The sequence below is a fragment of the Coturnix japonica genome, chromosome 1 (assembly GCF_054131305.1).
Source record: "Coturnix japonica strain WE chromosome 1, WE-NBRP24, whole genome shotgun sequence".
NCBI lineage: Eukaryota > Metazoa > Chordata > Aves > Galliformes > Phasianidae > Coturnix > Coturnix japonica.
The window spans coordinates 60,865,595-60,882,599 of NC_140663.1; the positions used below are offsets into that span (position 1 = coordinate 60,865,595).

At 37.2% G+C, this 17,005-nt stretch overlaps 1 protein-coding gene across 6 annotated transcripts in view; it reads right to left on the bottom strand.

The window, feature by feature from the left end:
- Nucleotides 1-17,005, bottom strand: part of GYS2 (glycogen synthase 2) — a 39,678-nt gene that overhangs the window by 2,938 nt on the left and 19,735 nt on the right. For 4 of the 6 annotated variants that reach the window (XM_032446171.2, XM_015869186.3, XM_085541936.1 and 1 more), the window contains 10 exons: nt 14,089-14,233; nt 11,538-11,655; nt 11,013-11,133; nt 9,645-9,751; nt 6,704-6,763; nt 5,935-6,013; nt 5,178-5,291; nt 3,737-3,863; nt 1,263-1,358; nt 222-385 (listed from right to left, as the gene is read on the bottom strand). In XM_032446171.2, the coding sequence (XP_032302062.1) occupies nt 222-385; nt 1,263-1,358; nt 3,737-3,863; nt 5,178-5,291; nt 5,935-6,013; nt 6,704-6,763; nt 9,645-9,751; nt 11,013-11,133; nt 11,538-11,655; nt 14,089-14,233 (1,131 nt within the window). Of the gene's footprint in view, nt 1-199; nt 386-1,262; nt 1,359-3,736; nt 3,864-5,177; nt 5,292-5,934; nt 6,034-6,703; nt 6,764-9,644; nt 9,752-11,012; nt 11,134-11,537; nt 11,656-14,088; nt 14,234-17,005 lie in introns of all 6 variants that reach the window. The other 2 variants (XR_001556676.3, XR_014944194.1) reach the window with 2 other exon arrangements.

Below are 17,005 nucleotides of genomic sequence, written 5' to 3' on the forward strand. Positions count from 1 at the left end.
AAAGAGGTCACTGTGACTGCCTTCTGCTCTAACCTATTCATTAAGTTATGCCTACCCTTACCACGGGACAATGGAAGAATTACACCAAAATATAGAGGCAGGCATTGTCTTTAGCACCTCTGACAGGTGCCTTTCAGCACACGAATGCCTCCTTGCACTGTAGCATGATGCTGTAGACAGTGTCTGGAATTTTTAATACCTCTATTAATATTTTCACACACCCTGCCTAGGTATCTCCAGTCCAACAGATCTGAGAGCCTTTCAGTTCGGTTTCTTTGGATGATCCTCTGGCGACGGGACTGCTGACAAAATCCATACAGAAACTGAGTCAGCTGGTTACATGATTCATCAGGTGAGCGGAACCTCCTGTCAACTATGTAGATGCCTAAAGGATGCAAAGAAAATGTGAAAATAAGCTGAACTGAAAGTGGGATCCGACCTCTTACATTTCCATTCTACTGCCTGTCACATAGTCTTACAAACATTGCATAAGTTGTGTCAGTGCTCGCATCTATTTTTTTTGTGGAGTAGAGCAAATGACGCATCTCCCTGCCTGTAACCTTTCCCCAGGTTTTCAAAGGCATCTCTAGCCAAGCAGGTGGAGATATATTCTTCAGCTGGCACTATTCTTTCCAGTAGGTCAGGATATAATTGAGGCTACTGTGGAGATGTTTCCATTTGACTGTATGGACTAGCCAAGGTGCTTAGTAAGATGCTCTAGTTTGGTCACATTCTCAATATTGTGTTGATGGGATTTGGCTGTGCTCACCACAGTTTAATCAGAGACCATTTTTCTAGTTTAATGAGCAGATTCTTATCTGTAAGTAGGCTCCTTTTATTGTCACAGGCTTACTTTTAGTGTACATGATAATTTACTGTTTGTTTGATGAGGGCATGCTTCCCTGTTCCTAAAGTCCCAGCATATTCTTCTTGGACTGCTCAAAGAGAGGGGGATTTTCACTTCTTTTGAAGGTCTCCAGTGTACAAGGAGACTATATATGGGATAAAGAGAGCTGAGTTTGGAACAGCAGAGCAAACAAAACATTAAAGGAAGATAATAGAGAATCTGGAAAGAGTTTAGTTACATATCAAGGCTTGAATAGCTTGCTCAATATCACCAGAGCTTGCGAGCTTTGAATGTATTCTCCCAGTGAACTGCTCTGCACTAGTGAAAGCATGAAATTCATGAGTCAAAGCACTGTTGCTGTGGTTTTGCTTCCTAATTCAGAGGCACTATTTTGATACGGTGTTAAAAATTTTACCATAAGCAGCTGGGTCAGCAACGTGTTCCTGCATGAAACAGCCAAATCCAGAAAGGTTTGTGGTCACACTGGGAATACCCATCACAGTACATTCAGCTGCCAAAAGAAATAGATTTAAAAAACAACATTTTAAGGCAATACATTTTGAATGGTTTCACCCCATAAGGAAAAAAAAATGAAGTAGATAAACAGAAGATCCTATAAAACTAGAGCTGCTCTGAAAATATTAAGGGAAACCTATAATGCTTTGTTATGGATTTAGTGGAAAAAGAAAACAGAAAGAAAAAGAAAGGATTTTTAAAGAGAAAACTTTGTACTGTTTTTGCAAATATATTTTTGTGTTTTCCAGCAGCTAAACTGAAAACATTGTAGGATTCAAGTGCTGAAACAGAGAATCCTGATATATGGCCTGCACTGTCTACATTTTAAATCAAAGCCTGTTGTATACAAATGTTAATTAGGTGATTCATTATTATTTGCAAAAACTGATTCTCTTAATTGCAAGAGTGTGCCACACGTTGTATTTTGTTATGAGGCATTTGTAAACTAGTCTCTATAGTAACAACAAGAGAAACGTTAAGTTTGGATTGCTTTCAAAGTAGATGTGGAATCAGCTTTACAAAATTATAAAATGTATACCTCCTTTGTAGTTATTTCTATCATTGCTGTAAAAATAACTTTTTACACATGCTTAAAGAGTTTCTGCTGATAAATATTAATTCTAACCTAAAGCAACAAACAGACAAAGTAAAATCCTCTAATCTTTAAATGCTGAAAGCTGTCTACTGGAGCTGGTCCAGAGAAGGGCAACGAGGCTTGTGAAGGGCTTGGAAAATCAGCCTTATGAGGAGAGGCTGAAGGAGTTGGGGCTGTTTAGTCTGGGGAAAAGGAGGCTGAGGGGAGACCTTATTGCTCTCTTCCAGTATCTGAAGAGTGCTTACAGTGAGAGTGGGGCAAGACTCTTCTCACTGGTGACAGGACAAGGGGAAATGGCCTCAAGTTGTGCCAAGGTAAGTTTAGGTTGGATGTTAGGAAATACTTCTTTACAGAAAGGGTAGTTAAGCACTGGAGTAGCCTCCCCAGGGAGGTGGTTGAGTCACGGTCCCCAGATGTGTTTAAGAGCCATTTGGATGTGGTGCTCAGAGATATGATTTAGCAGAGGGTTGTTAGGGTACTGTGGTTAGGCTGAGGTTGGACTTGATGATCTTGGAGGTCTTTTCCAACCTGAGTAATTCTATGATTCTATGATTCTATGATCAACATGGCATGGCCTTCCTTCATATGACAGTGAAGCTGGTGTTGATACAGCAGAGCTACAAATCCACCAAAAAAGAACAACTCCAGTTTCAGGGAGAATTGAATGGGTATATCAACAAAGAGAATCTATTCTGCATTAGTAAAAGAAATTACTTTTTTAACTAGTTTATATCACAGCTTTCCTCAAAACTGCTAAGTAGCAGCCTAACTTTTCTGATTAGGATACTTCGAAGTTTAATTTCAAAATCATCCCTGGCTGTCACATTTTCCTTATACTTTGCTGAGACTAAAACAGGAAGAGAAAGTGCTGGAATGCAGAACAGTTTTCTTGGGATTAGCTCTCTTAAGTGGAGAGAAATGGCTCTGGAAAATGATCAACATTGCAAAACTGTTACTCTGATTCACTGGCTTGAAGCAAATTTACTTCAGAGGAGCATCCAAACGTTCAGATGTGTATCAAGATTACAGAAGATATTTTGCAGGACATACAAAATAAAATAGGCACCTAGGCTTTGATCTGCGTAGACTTTCAAGTTTAGAGTTTGCACTGATTTCATTAAGTGTTAAGTGCCCATTTGAAATCTGGGTTAATTTTTTTGAGCCTGAAACTAAATGCTCTCTGTATCTTTTAAAATTTCCCTTTAAGTCTGTGAAATTATCTATTACTTCAAGTAAGTATCGGTGGTAAATATCTTAGATATGGTGTTACACATACCAAACTTAATTGCTATCTTGAATTAAACCTACTGAAGTACATCTGCTGGTAGCATCAGCAGATGTACTTCAGTACATCTGTTCTTGCTCTGTTCTTTTTTTTTGTTTTTTGTTTTTTGTTGTTTTTTTTATTAATACGCAAACTCCTCTAAATCTTTTTAAATCCTTTATGAAAATTAAAAATAATGTTCCAAAATGATATTTCATTTTAATTTTTTGTTTTGTTTTGTTTTGTTTTAAAGTCACAGAAAATTGAAAGATTACATGTTAGTATGGAAAAGGGTCCAGCGCAGGGACAAATTTGAGTAGCTGTCAGTCAGTAGATGCCATTTTATACCACCTGGCCCCCAAATTTTGTCAGCAGTAAGACCTTTGCACTGCAGAGGAAACAGAGTCAAAAGAGTTTTTTCAGCACTCCAGAAGAAACTGTCTTTAAGTCTATCCTGCATCAGCAGAATGGGTATTCATCTTTTGATACCTACTAAAATGTACAGATTGCCTACCTGGAGTGTAACCCCAGGGTTCATAGTATGATGGAAATACACCCAAGTGACAACCTCTGACAAATTCTTCATAGTCCAAGGGCAGCAACGGGCTTGTTGAAGAAAGAAACTCTGGATGTACGATCACCTGGATATTCAAAAGTTACAGTAGAGGTGAAAGAAAATAATCATAAATTCATTGTAATTATCAGTAAGCTTCAGCAATGTTTCTTCACTCTGGTCTTCTTCTGAGCACTTGGACAGTACCTCCCTTGTCCATTCTGATATCTAATTTAATTCCCACACTAAAATGTATTATCTTTTAACCTGTCTGTATGCAGTCTTGTCCTGGAAATGAAACTGATAACCAACACTATTTTCTGAATGGCTCTTCGGCATTATTCTTCTTGCTCAAGAAGGACCATGCATATTGTTGATTATTATGTCTAATGCTGTAACATTTAGCAGTACTGAACTGGTTCTCTTGGTCTGCAGTACCACAATATAGAGGACTGGGATGTTTTGTTCCAGAGGAGGCCTCATAAGAATACAGTAATCCTGAGCACCCAACTGAAAAATAGGAATGCTTGCAGTTCTCAGAGGACAGCTGAAACCAGATATATATACAATAGTGCTATCATCATAACTCTGGACTTGGGCTAACTGATTTTGCTGAAAGACTAAGCTTATTAGCCTAGGTTAGTATCCCTCTTCCAGGACGCAAGCTAATTTGTTTGCACGACTCTGCTGTGTTTGGCATCACAGCCCAATATTCCACTGTCAAGCAGAGAAGCACCTTGTGTAGCCTGCCCAATCAGGGAGAAAGGATTATGAGGGAGGGGTTAAACCTTCTCTGGGCATTTTCGTACTCTGAACATTAATTCCACGACAGGGATATGCCTTTATCTTTTCTTAATAATATAATCATGTTACACACTTGGGTAAATTAACACATCAATGTATTCAAAGAGTAAATGGCTTGTAAACTCATTATGCAAGCTTATTTGATCCCACTGAATCAAGTAAGATTTTTCATTGGCATCACTGTAGCTTTTTCATATGCTAACTGTGTCTCCATGGACATATAATACAAGTCTCCAGATGACTTGCCCTTTCAACTTTACTGCATTTTTATCCATGACATCCAGCTTATTAGGTACTAATCCTGTTGGAATTGTAGATTTAATGCCAGTTTTGTTCAACCTATCCAGTCAAGTCTGTTGAAAAGCAGGAGAAGGTGTCTACAGTGTTACATGCAGTTTACTTACTAATTACTTCAAACAGTTCTCAGAGCTCATTGGATTGTTATTCCTGGAAAGGGAGCAAGAGGGGGGAAATACTCCAGCAGTATATTATTATTGACTGTCTACCAAGAATTTGACAGCACTTCCTATGCTAATGATCCAGATTCAGACTCTTTAATTCCATTTTACATCTAGAATGAAAAAAAAACAGAACATACCTTTACTCTGTCCGTTCGGTTGTTGAAAAGGCCAATACGTCGGATGGTGTTGAGTATTGGATCATTGCCATCGTCAATCATGTTGTGGGTGGTCACCGGTGGCAGACAGTGCCGCTTAAAAGAAAAAAGACAATCCTTGAGCCAGGCATAGCTGTCGGAAAGGTGTCCTGCTACCATTTTCTGAGTTTAGTGGAAGACACTGGGAGATTTTGCTGTCCATGTGGATAAGCTTTTACCATTTCATTTGAAGACATGAAAGGAAACTTAGAATCACATAACATTGTTTTCTACAGAGCTCAGGACACAAATGAGACCATAAAAGCTGTCACAGGTTAATTTACCTCATAAGAAATGTATTTGCATTAACTTTTAGAAATGTCTACCATTTATTTTTAGTTGTTTTTCATGGTAGAGGATTGACTGTAACTCTCCTGAAGGGACTGAATTTACATATTTCATTAAAATGGAGTAATTTGAGCTTCAGAAACAATGCAAAGACTTTGAACTTTGTGCAGAAGAAAAGAATGACAACATTTGGTGCCCTGAAACTGACTGGGGGAAGATTTGCAGATTTGCCAAAACAATTATTTTGCATCAGACTCTCCTCAAAATAATCACAGATGATCTTTAAATATTACCGTTACCATTGTGTTTGTTTTTTTTTTTCCCAAAGCACACATATGTCACACACAACCCTCATACACAGCTGTGTTTAACACATACAGCAGATTTTCATATAAATAATTTGCTTTCTGACCTGAGTTGAAAAGATGGCTCTTTTCATAATGGTTATATCATCCCGGTCAAGAATCTTGCTCAAGTCTGGAATTTCTCCTCTGCGGAGGCAACACAGAGCCTAGTTTACCAAATGATTTATTATCAGTCCTTCTGAGAACTAGGATTATGAGCTTACATTAAAGATGCTTTAAAAAAAAAAAGAGGAAGAAGAAGAAGAAATAAACAAGGTCTGATCTGAAGTCTGCTGATGTCAACCAGAATCTTTCCTTAGTTTTTCTGTCCCTCCTATACTCCCTACATTTTATTCTCCCATAAACTTGCTATCCTTCCAATTAGTTTACAAAAATCTACAAAAGGAATTTTTGTTTTGTTCTGTTTTTCAATCACACTTTATTTTTTTTTTTTCTGAAGTTTCAGTCCTCTCAGCTCTGGATGATTCACTTCCAGCTCACATCAACTGTCTTTTGAAAGGATACAACCAATTCAATAACCCATATTTGTCTCTGGTGCTCTTTTCTGTTTGTGAGTAATTCTCAGCATTACATAAACATCCCTCATGTCTCTTAAGATCCTTTACAAGATGGGACATTATTTAATTTTGTCATCTGTGCTTTGCCTGTTATACAACTATCCTAACTAACAATACAGAGGGTCCCATGTTCTTCTCCTATGTCCTTTCTGTAGACCCCAATATTTCTTAGACAAAGAGTAGAAGCACAAAACTACTATGGGTAAGCCAAATGAATACATAGCCTGGCAAGATAGGACAAAGTAACCTACACACTCACTTTAGTAAGGCATTGTAGAGTTTCTTTCCAAACTTTTCTTTCACAGATTGTGCAGTGTCCCTAGGAAAATAAATACATTTATGTATAAACAAGAGAATCCTTTTCAAAGACAGAATAAAAGATATCCCAGCTGCTGTAACTTATATTGTGCTTTTGTGTATAGTGGTGGAACCAAGAATGGAGAAGCAGAGGTCAAATTCTCAAAGGTCTTTTACCCAACCAGCAGCCATAATGGCTCGTTTCATTGCAATACGAATATTATATGATCTATACCCAATGATGAACGAACTGCTAAAGTGAGAAATAGAACTCACTAATGATTATTTACAATACTTTGATCAGTAGGCCACACTTTGATCTCAGCAATGATGAAGAAGACATATATGTGACTCTAAGTAGAAAAATGCACAAGACATTGAAGACCCAGATGTTTTCAGTTTAACTCGACCTTATGAGCAATACAAGAGGCAAACAAATGGTGATTTTAAAGCAAGATTCTTCCTTCCATTTCAACCCTGTTATCTCACTTAATTTTTTAAAATTATTATTTATTTAATTTTAAATAAGGGTGTAGTCTACAAGTTAGTTTGGCATAAATCATTTTGGAAATCAAACATCCTTCTGGAAAGACCGTCCCATGTTTTAAGCTAATAATAAAACCTGTCCCAGAAGCATTATATTTTCATTGAGAAAAAACTCCAGTGAACAGCCATTCTTAATACAAAGAGCCATATTATACCAATCCTAGAAGAAAGAGCTTGGAAGTACAGCTGAAAGTGGTTTCTCAAAACAGCAAATACACTCTCAGTCTGACTAAAATGCCCACTTTCATGGGACTCTTCCTGCTTTTCTGATTTCTAAGAATCAGACATTGGGCTAAGACAAAATTTATTAAGTGAAATGCTAAACTTTACCAAGCTGAAAATCCACATACTTATTTTTAGCTGCTTTCTCTCAACTCACATTGATACAATAGTAGATGAGTTAATTCTCTATGAGCTGTGAAGCAGCTATATGTCAAAACAAATTGATTCAATACCAGCAAGCTAACCCACTCATGGCTATGTTTTATTGACTCATACCTTGAACAATCTCCAAAACTTAACCCAGATAGGATAGGCTGCTGTTTCATAAGCAGAAGAAGTGATTTTATATCTCATATCAGCCATCATCTATTTCTTGATAACTGCCAACCCTGTCCTGTATTTAACTTCTGTGGCATCCTTAAAATCAATTAATGTTATTATTTAACAGTGATATCAGATGGTTTTTTGTTTTTGTTTTTTTTTCCAGCAGCTCACATGATGATCATGGCACTGTTGCATTTAAGGACATGGAGGACCTTTTACTTTTCACAGTGCACAGCAGGAAGAACATTTGGAAGTAGAATTTTTTGCTTGATTTCACATCTTTAGGTTTACCTTTATGGTTACTATTGGAACCATATTTCTGAGTACCAGAGAAACAACCATGTAATAGAGATTTAAAAGGCAAAAATCTCTGCATATTTCATTTCATTTAAGCTTTCCTAATATGTAGTATTTATTTAATATATGCCTAATGTATTACATTCAAACATTACATACGGTAAACTAAAAATACAGCAGAGGCAAAAAGGACTTGTTGAAAGCATGGCTGTCTCTCACTGCATTCACATTACTTTCTTGAAGTTGATGTAGAGCCAAAATCTTGCCCTGTGACAGCAACAACTCACTGCCCATTTAATTCAGTTTAGGCTTCAATGGTATTTCTTCCTGGGTGGCCAGTTCCTGCATACAGTTTCTCATTAAAAACTCTGGCTATATTACAGCACCCTAGCCATCTGCAGTTAAAGATAATTGTGTAGATCCTCTACACATCCTCAGAAGGCGATAGCCAATTTCAAAAGATTATTTCACTTGTTCATTTTAGACTCTTCCTAAGGTGGTAGAGGATGAGTCATGATCTGGAATGAACCGTTACTCGCTACTGCCAATGAAGGGAGCTCAGAGGCGCTGCTTTTAGAAAGCCACATCTGAACAACCAGTTCCAACCTCTGCCTTTGTGGCATCCATTTTCAGAGTGGCAAAACATTTTCTGAAAATCCCCAAAGTCACTGTTTGATGACTCCAGAGATAATCTGGAAAGCAAATAGATTTCTCATATCTGACTTCTTTTTCATGTACAGTCAGAGCTAGATATTTCAGCAACCCTCAAACTATTTCTGTTGCTGCTCCTGTGCAATTTCATTATCCTTTAATCAAAGGTTTCAACTTGTCTACTGATACTCATAAATTCAGCTACAGGTTATCTGCTGGAGGCAGTTCAGAAGATATATTTAAAAAAACAAAACAGTATCCTTTCTGTAATCTGTATTATCTACAGATCTCTGAGTCATTTCTATTTATATAATTTTATACCGAAGGAATTGTCATCTGAAAGAGGTTAAACACAGTGAGAAACAGGCATCAAGACAGAAGCTAGGTCTTATGGCTTTAGTCCCTTAGCTTAAAAATCAGCTTCCTTACTTCTGCAGCAGAAGTATTTAACTGCTCCATTCACCTGATAGGGTGTACATTTTAATTTCCATGATTAGATAATTCATCTGTAAATATGCTGAATGAAATAACATTTTCCACTTTTTCTTTAAACAAAATTAATCCTTCATTTTCTTGATTTTGAATACCACCATTCAGTTCTATCATGTGTCTCAGTCTGAAAGCACCTCACATATCTCCTCCTGTGCAGAATCACACAGTAGTTAAAGGGAGGTGAGGTTCAATGGTTGAATTCTGCCCTTGCTTCATTTTTTTGCTTGGAAAGTAGTAAAATAAAAAATAAATACATTAAAAAAACCTTCTAAACTGATAAGGGCTGTGACAAGAAGAAAGAACATTATTCTTCATTAGAAACATCCTTATGTCTCCTTAATTAAGGCAAATTCAGTGAAAATGGCAATTACCAGAGCTGCTTCCGGACTGCTTGTCCTTTCAGGGTTTCCACGTTGAAATTGTTTGTCTTTGCTGGCATAATGAAGAACACGACGACTGTAACATCACTCTTATGTACCTGCATGGACAGGAGACGGAGAGAAACAGACAAACTCACCACAGGGTATCAAAGCCCACGTTAACATTACAGAATAGTCACAGAAAAACCCAGCAGACTTTGACTGGTCATCCAGGATGGCTCTGATCTTACTCCTCACTCTTTAGCTGTAAAGCTTTTACCAAGTCAGGAATCTAACTGAGAATAGATAAATAGATACCAATTGCTCAAATCCAGTTTGATCAATGTGGATCTTCCTGGCTTCTCATGGTTTAGTAAAGCATGGGACTCCATACAGCAAGCAGAACTATCTTCTGCAGCAGTGCCCCAGGTGTATATTCTAAAAGTTATTAATTGCAACCACTGTCTATCTGAATCCCTAACACAGAACCTGCCAGTCACACAAAAAAACACAAGTAACCTCTTGCTCATCTCTCACATCCAGCTACTCCAAAGGCAAAAAGCACAAGGTGTAAAATCCAACCCTTCGGTTATAGGTGGTTTCACTTGCTTCTGCTATGCATAAACAAGTTTCAGAAGATCAAGTTCCTGAGAGACTCTTCATATGGAGCAGAACAAGACTGGACTCCTGTCAGCAACTCTTTAAAGGAAAGCTAAGAGTAACCTGCTCAGAGCCATAAAAATTAAATTATTTTGAGTTGCTTCCACTCTATAAACATTAGACAAACAAATATAGTGTTAGTGTGCTTCTATCAGATGGAGGTACAAAAAACGCTACTGGAACCTAGTTTAAATTGCACCATCATTTTCAGGTTCATAAGTAGTAAGAGTATTCTGCTGAACCCAGCCAGAACCCTTCTGAAGTAATTACAGAGCAAGCATTCTTTGTATAGATAGTATTGGATGAAATCAGGTGCTGGCAAGCACATTGTAACAGTAACACAATAAAGCCATCTTCAGCATATGGGAAAATATTTAAGTGATTAGCATAAAAATATATATTTTAGTTGTATTATTGTATTATTTATGTTATCTGCTTTTTGATAGGTACACTTTCAAAGTACACTCTTGAATTGAATTTTTAGTATTTTTCTTTAAAAACAAGGGTGGTGCCCACAGATTAACTTCCTGAGCTATGTAATTATTTTAAGCAATCTGACATTGTATGCTTTGTTGATTCAGGGAGTGAGCATGATGAAAAGCCTGAATATCCCATAATTATTTTCCTGTAAACCAGAGTATGACATAGAAATTATTGCACATGACTTGGATAATACAGTAAGTTTGAGCATAGGATCTACATTTCCAGAAGCTTCCTTACCCTCAGCAAAAAGTTTAGTCTTGATAAGGCTTCTAGAAACATATCAGCTCCTTTGTTGGAAAATTCGTATCTCCCAGCAATGAAGAAAAATAAGGTATTTTCAAGACTGAAGTCAAGGTGTCTGAAACCAAGCAAACAAATAGACAAGCATGAAGCATTTTTCAAGATGTAATCATACAAAACACATATTTTCCTATTCTGGAGGAATTTATTACCCCAGGGAAATAATGAAAGAGAGGCTTTTCTTCACATCAAGGTGACTATCAATCTGATAAAGTCCATCTTGGGCAAATAATGAATAAAACCAAGATCTTCTGCCTGCTCCCATAAGGAGTTAGAGCTGGTATCTGAAATTCCTTCAGCTTCTGTCTGAGAAATCCCAGACAGATATTTGACTAAACTGACAACAATTCACCTCCTTTATGAAGTATTTGTTAGTCTTCCTGGTTTGTTTTGTTTTTGTTTTAAATGGACTTTAAATGGTGTTGGAAAATCATTGCTAAATCTTGAAAAGTAAAAGCATACCCATAGAAATGGCCTCGAATGAACTCTTGGATCCTAGCCTTGTACATGGAATGCAAATTCTGAAATTCATGCATTGCTGAAAACTTCTTAATGTTCAAGCCATTTGGAGTGACAACATCTGGAAAAGCAGAGAAAAGGTAGAGGCAGATATCTTCAGAATCAGAGAAATTCTTAAGGAAAGAATAAGCATGCCTTCCAATGGCAGTATGTGAACAGTTTATATATACTCTTATCACTCATGGCTCAAGAATAGCACTGCCTAGTACAATGGTTTTTGTTTTCTCCGCAAATATAACTATCACATGTGATATTCCACTCTCTACAACACTGAAGTGGCTTTGTACCATTTTGACCTGTACTCAACATTAACGTAAACCCTGCTAGATAGAAAAGTCCAGTCAAGGCTGAATTTATGCCTCTACTTAGCCATTTTTTTTGTGTCCTTTATCTCTCCAATCCTGACATCACTGTTGCCTGCTTCATTACTGTAGATTGAAAGCTCTTGAAAGCAGAAATTGTGTTCTACTATATACTTATTCACTGCATGGCATAACAGAGGTCTGTTCTATCCAGACTTCTGAGGATTTATAGAAAAGAGAGCTTTTGCATTAGGGCAAAGGGCAGTTTGCCCCATCGTGCTAGATAAAGTGTACAGTCTATGTTTGGCAGAGTGACTGCTTGCATCAGACTGACTTCATATGCAGCTGTTGTGCTTAATTTTTAGGTGTACTAAATTTGATCAATAATTTAGGAAATTAATTGTCAAAAGCTTGAGTGTCTAACGTTAAACCTGTTCTCTTTGATGAATCATGCCAGGTTCTGTCAGGGATCATAAGTTTTATTCTCATGATTTGAAAGATGATATTGTGGGATTTCTATTATTTTCATTCACTTATGAAACATACATTTCACAAGCAGTAGAGAAGACTCTGAGTCAAAGTTCCAGCAGACTTAGTTAAGATCTAGATCTAGATTTTGTAGCTGTATATATTTGATCAAAATCATAAGTGAAAACTGAAAAACTATGAGTCAGCCCAGAATCTTTGCAATTTGTCAACAGAAAATATCATCCTTTCCTACTATCACCTAAATCAATTCCAGTTTATTCCCTGTGAATATGGAAGTCAAATCATTCTGATTTGATCTACTTGGGGCGAAGTTAAAACAGAATTTCCACCAATTTATTAAATAAAACAAAATGACCCCACACTTAAAATGGGAGTCAAGTCCTCTTTCACATTATTTTCAGTAGGGCACAGATTTGAAATATTGTTTGTTGAGCAGAAACAGAGAACTGGACAGTTTAGGGAAGCCATGTTTCTTTTCTATCTCTTAAGACCGATGTAAAAGACAGACTGAATACCATTACTGATGAATGGGTAAACAGAGCTGAATTTTAATCAAAGAATATGAGACTGGTCAATATACAGCCTGATATGGATGTTTGAAAAGGTTCAAAAATCCCTCATTAATACCAGAGGATGAATGGAAACTGTCCAAAAAAATATAGTCAAAGATTCTTATGTTGTTGGGAAAAGCTTGAAAGTGGTTGCAGTATTAAAACTGCATTTTAAAAGTCCTACATGAACCAGTTCTCCCATGGTAAACCAGGAGGTTGGAGGAGAAGGTTTCTTGTTTGTAAACAGAAAAGGAGAATGTTTTTGCTCTGTTGACCCCACATACATTCTTTTCAGTCAGTCAGCTAAGGATCCAGTGGATAACTTTCTGTTTATCCTAATGCAGAAACTGTGATGTGGCTTGTGGCACTGAAGCTAACAGGGATAACGTTTCTGATAAATTCCATATTTAATGAGACTGATGCATATGGCTAAACAAACTTTTGGGCACATACATTAACTTTGTTTTTAAACTGTTCTGACTGGTCTAGCAAAAAATAATATATCCATCTAAGAAACTAATCGTGCTTAAGTCCTAAGATGATTATGACCTCAACCACGTTGCTGTTCTTGGCTGTGATATATATACAGAAATTGATTGTATTGATCTATGGTTTGTCTTAGCCTTCTCATCTCCTTCAATATTAAGTAATGAGGAATCACTGGTATGTATAATATATCTAACATCATATCACATATGAAACCTTCTGCTACGTTTCTACAAAAGCTCTACTAGCAAGTTTAAAAGCTGGTGAAATGTACTACAAAGATTCTACCTTGTTTTCTTCAGTTGGCCAGAATATATTAGCACTGACAGAAGATGATGGAATATATGTCTATTACTGTAGATTAAAACCCTGTAAAGAAATCCTGACATCCACAGAGGTAAACTAACACTCCTTTAAAATGGTATGAAATATAGTTATTGCGTGATGGTGAACTTTATTTTTTCCAGATTACATATGCTGTGAGAATGTGTTTCAAGTGATAATGTCTGCACGTTTCTCTTGAAAAACAGTTATTCTCCGCAGTGTAGCCACACATACATGCACAGTGTGCCTTGCTCTTATGTTTTTATTCCTGTTATTTTTGTTCAATCTAAGAAAATGTAGATACTGAGAGGAAATATGAAAAGGAAAAAAATCAAGTCTTACCAGGATTTCTTTTAAGCATGTGTTCTGCTTCAATTGCTGTTATCTGTGAGACTGTGGTGAACACATGGGCACAGTGTACGGCTGCCCGTTCCATACAATATCGATGGTAAATCTGTCTCTCCCCTGCTTCCTTGTCAATGTCAAACTGTTAAATAACAAAATATATACATATAAAAAAGATATCTATATAATGTGCCCACCAGATTAATTACCATAAAGAAAGTCTCTTGAGTTAAGCTTGATTTCTCAAGGGAATCATTTATGATAACCGTCTCTGCCTGTTTATCAAACCACTCTTTGGAGAGTCAACAGATTGATGGAGAAAGTCAGGTCTCAGTTTCCGCCTATTTGGAAAAAAGATGACAGCTAAGCAATGGGAAGGAGACCCAGATTAGTGATTCCTAGATAGGTAAGGATCTGTGCTGTCTGGCCCACAGACTGGCCACATGTCATGCAGACTCTTGATTGGACCTGTTGGAAAATTTGAAAGAACGGGGAACTCACTGATAACTGAAGGTAAAGAGGGAGAGAAGAGGAATGCAATGAGGATCACAGGAGATCTGGGGGCTGGGTAGAATAGTGAGAATCATGGCTAGTCAGGATGGAAACTGAGTTGTTGCTTTAGAGGAGTGGGATGTAAACATTCAGTCACAAAGCCTGAGGGAACAAGGAAAATAGAAACTGAGGTATTTATTTTCTGATACTGAGAACTGTTCTTCCTTCAAGTTGACCAAAATTATTTGCTGTTTCTTTTATTTCAGTTTGAAGGCTGTTAATTTCCAATGGCAGATTAAGTTAAACTCCAGATAAAATCACCTTGAATTATTTCTGAGTTACCCTTAAATCTTGCAGGTGTCTTTTTACTGAATTAAGTCAAAACAAAACAAAACAGAAGTTGGTTCTGGATCACTATAAGTTTAAACATGAAAAGGATCTTCTCCCAGTATCTATTAACTACAGCTCCATACTTGAACTCTCCACTATGGTTATGAAGGAGATTCCTTACAATATGTCTCTATTAGTGTAATAATGTTCCTGTTCATTGATGAGTATCTGGCGGCTTCCCAAGTAGATGTGATTCCATTTCATGTATGCATGTGAATAACCTCATGTAAGATATTTAGATTTTGAAAAGTTTTCCAGAACTGGGAATAAAGACATTTTAAAAGGATATTTCCTATTCCTCTTATACGGATTTGCTGTTTCACAAAGAGGTTTGTGAAACCTCTGGTTTCTGCTAAAATCTGTGCAGTGTAAATGTAATCACAAAGTGTGAAGTGAGGAAAATCTAAAATACCTATTATTTAAGTAGCTAAAGGTTCACAGAATCAAATTTTCATTACTGATGGGCACTGCAAAGTCAATACACTGAAGTCTAAAAAGGAATAACGCTAATGAAGTGTTAATGATTACAGTTAAATGTCAATCCTCTTAGTCCTACATGATGTTTCACTTCTGGGAACATCAAGGTTACACTCCCAAGGTCAACGGCATTGGCACCAAATAGACTATGTTAGTTACACGAAGTGTGACAGCATCTCTAAATGTGCTATGTCATTAACACTGCCTAAGTTTAGGTGCACAGTCTGATTTTGATTGCGTTTGACTCTGTAATTTCATTGACTGTAACAGATTTAATCATTATTATAGGCTGAGCAGATAGCACTATCTATAGTTACAACTGCCTGATTGTCATGGCTTGCATGATTTTTGGTATGCTTTTTCAAAGGTATGCAATCCCATTAGCAATAGTTTGCTAGTCCATTAGCACATATAAACTGGGTTCACAGGGTTCTCACACTTTACCCACTGTTACTCTACAGCCGTTTCCTTCACTGATCGCTATCACAAGATCCTGATCTTTAACTTCATTCATTGTGTCAAGTGAGAAATCTCATTGTGTACCTCTGAGCAGGCTAGACGAGTGACTTCAGAAAATAAGCCCTAGACAAGTTGAAGGACAGGTTGAATGGAACTTAACTGATGAGACAAATTTAGTTCACACAGTGGAGTACTGGGAAAAGACAGCTGAGCTTGCTGTGATAGTATTAACTACAGAACTAAGGGTAATATGGGGCATGGCTCTGATCTGACCTACTATGTTAAATGAAGCAGACTGTCAGCACAGTTCTTCACCTTCAAACCAGTGTTTCTACTCAGCAACTTGCTCTGTTGTCTGGATGCACTGCTGTCAGACACAGCTTAAGCATCTATGAACTATGTTCCTAAATGTTTGTGTTCAGTGAGGCAAAAACAAAATATTTGTGAAGTGAATCATGCTTACACTTGTTTGTTTGCCATTATCAGCAAATGAAAGCTACGGGAAAAGGAAAACAGATCTAAGCCAGGCTCACTGTTTCTTCCCTCAGTGGCATTTAAGAACTAAGCTCTTCACTGTAAATACTCCATTTCTCTCAGTGAGAATTATACTCCCACTCTGATCTGTGGAAACCTAGCAGATTATTACCATTTGCATGATGGCGAGGATTAGAGGGGAAAATGTTTCTCATATAAGGTCACTGAGTTTAAACCAAAACAATATGACACACTCCATGGGTCTTTGAAATTTGTGTTTGTTGTAATGCACCTCTGAAATGTTAGGAACAAGAGTAATTAAACACTGAAACTCCCAGCATGACATTGTGGTTCAAGGAGCTAAGAGGATCTTCGAAGGTAATAGCAAGAGAATTGCAAGTGGCTATGAGATATTGGCATTATGCTTCTCCTGGAAAGAATGAGAAGTTACTGAAGTAATAAATCCAAATTGGACATTCACTGTTCAAACTGAGAAGGACAATTTGTAAAGGATTTAGAAATGTGCAAGAAGACAATGGAAAAGGAGGGAAACCTGCACTACCTGTATTAACGGTTCTCAGACAGACAAGTCATAGTCTGCATTCACACTCCTGATTCTACG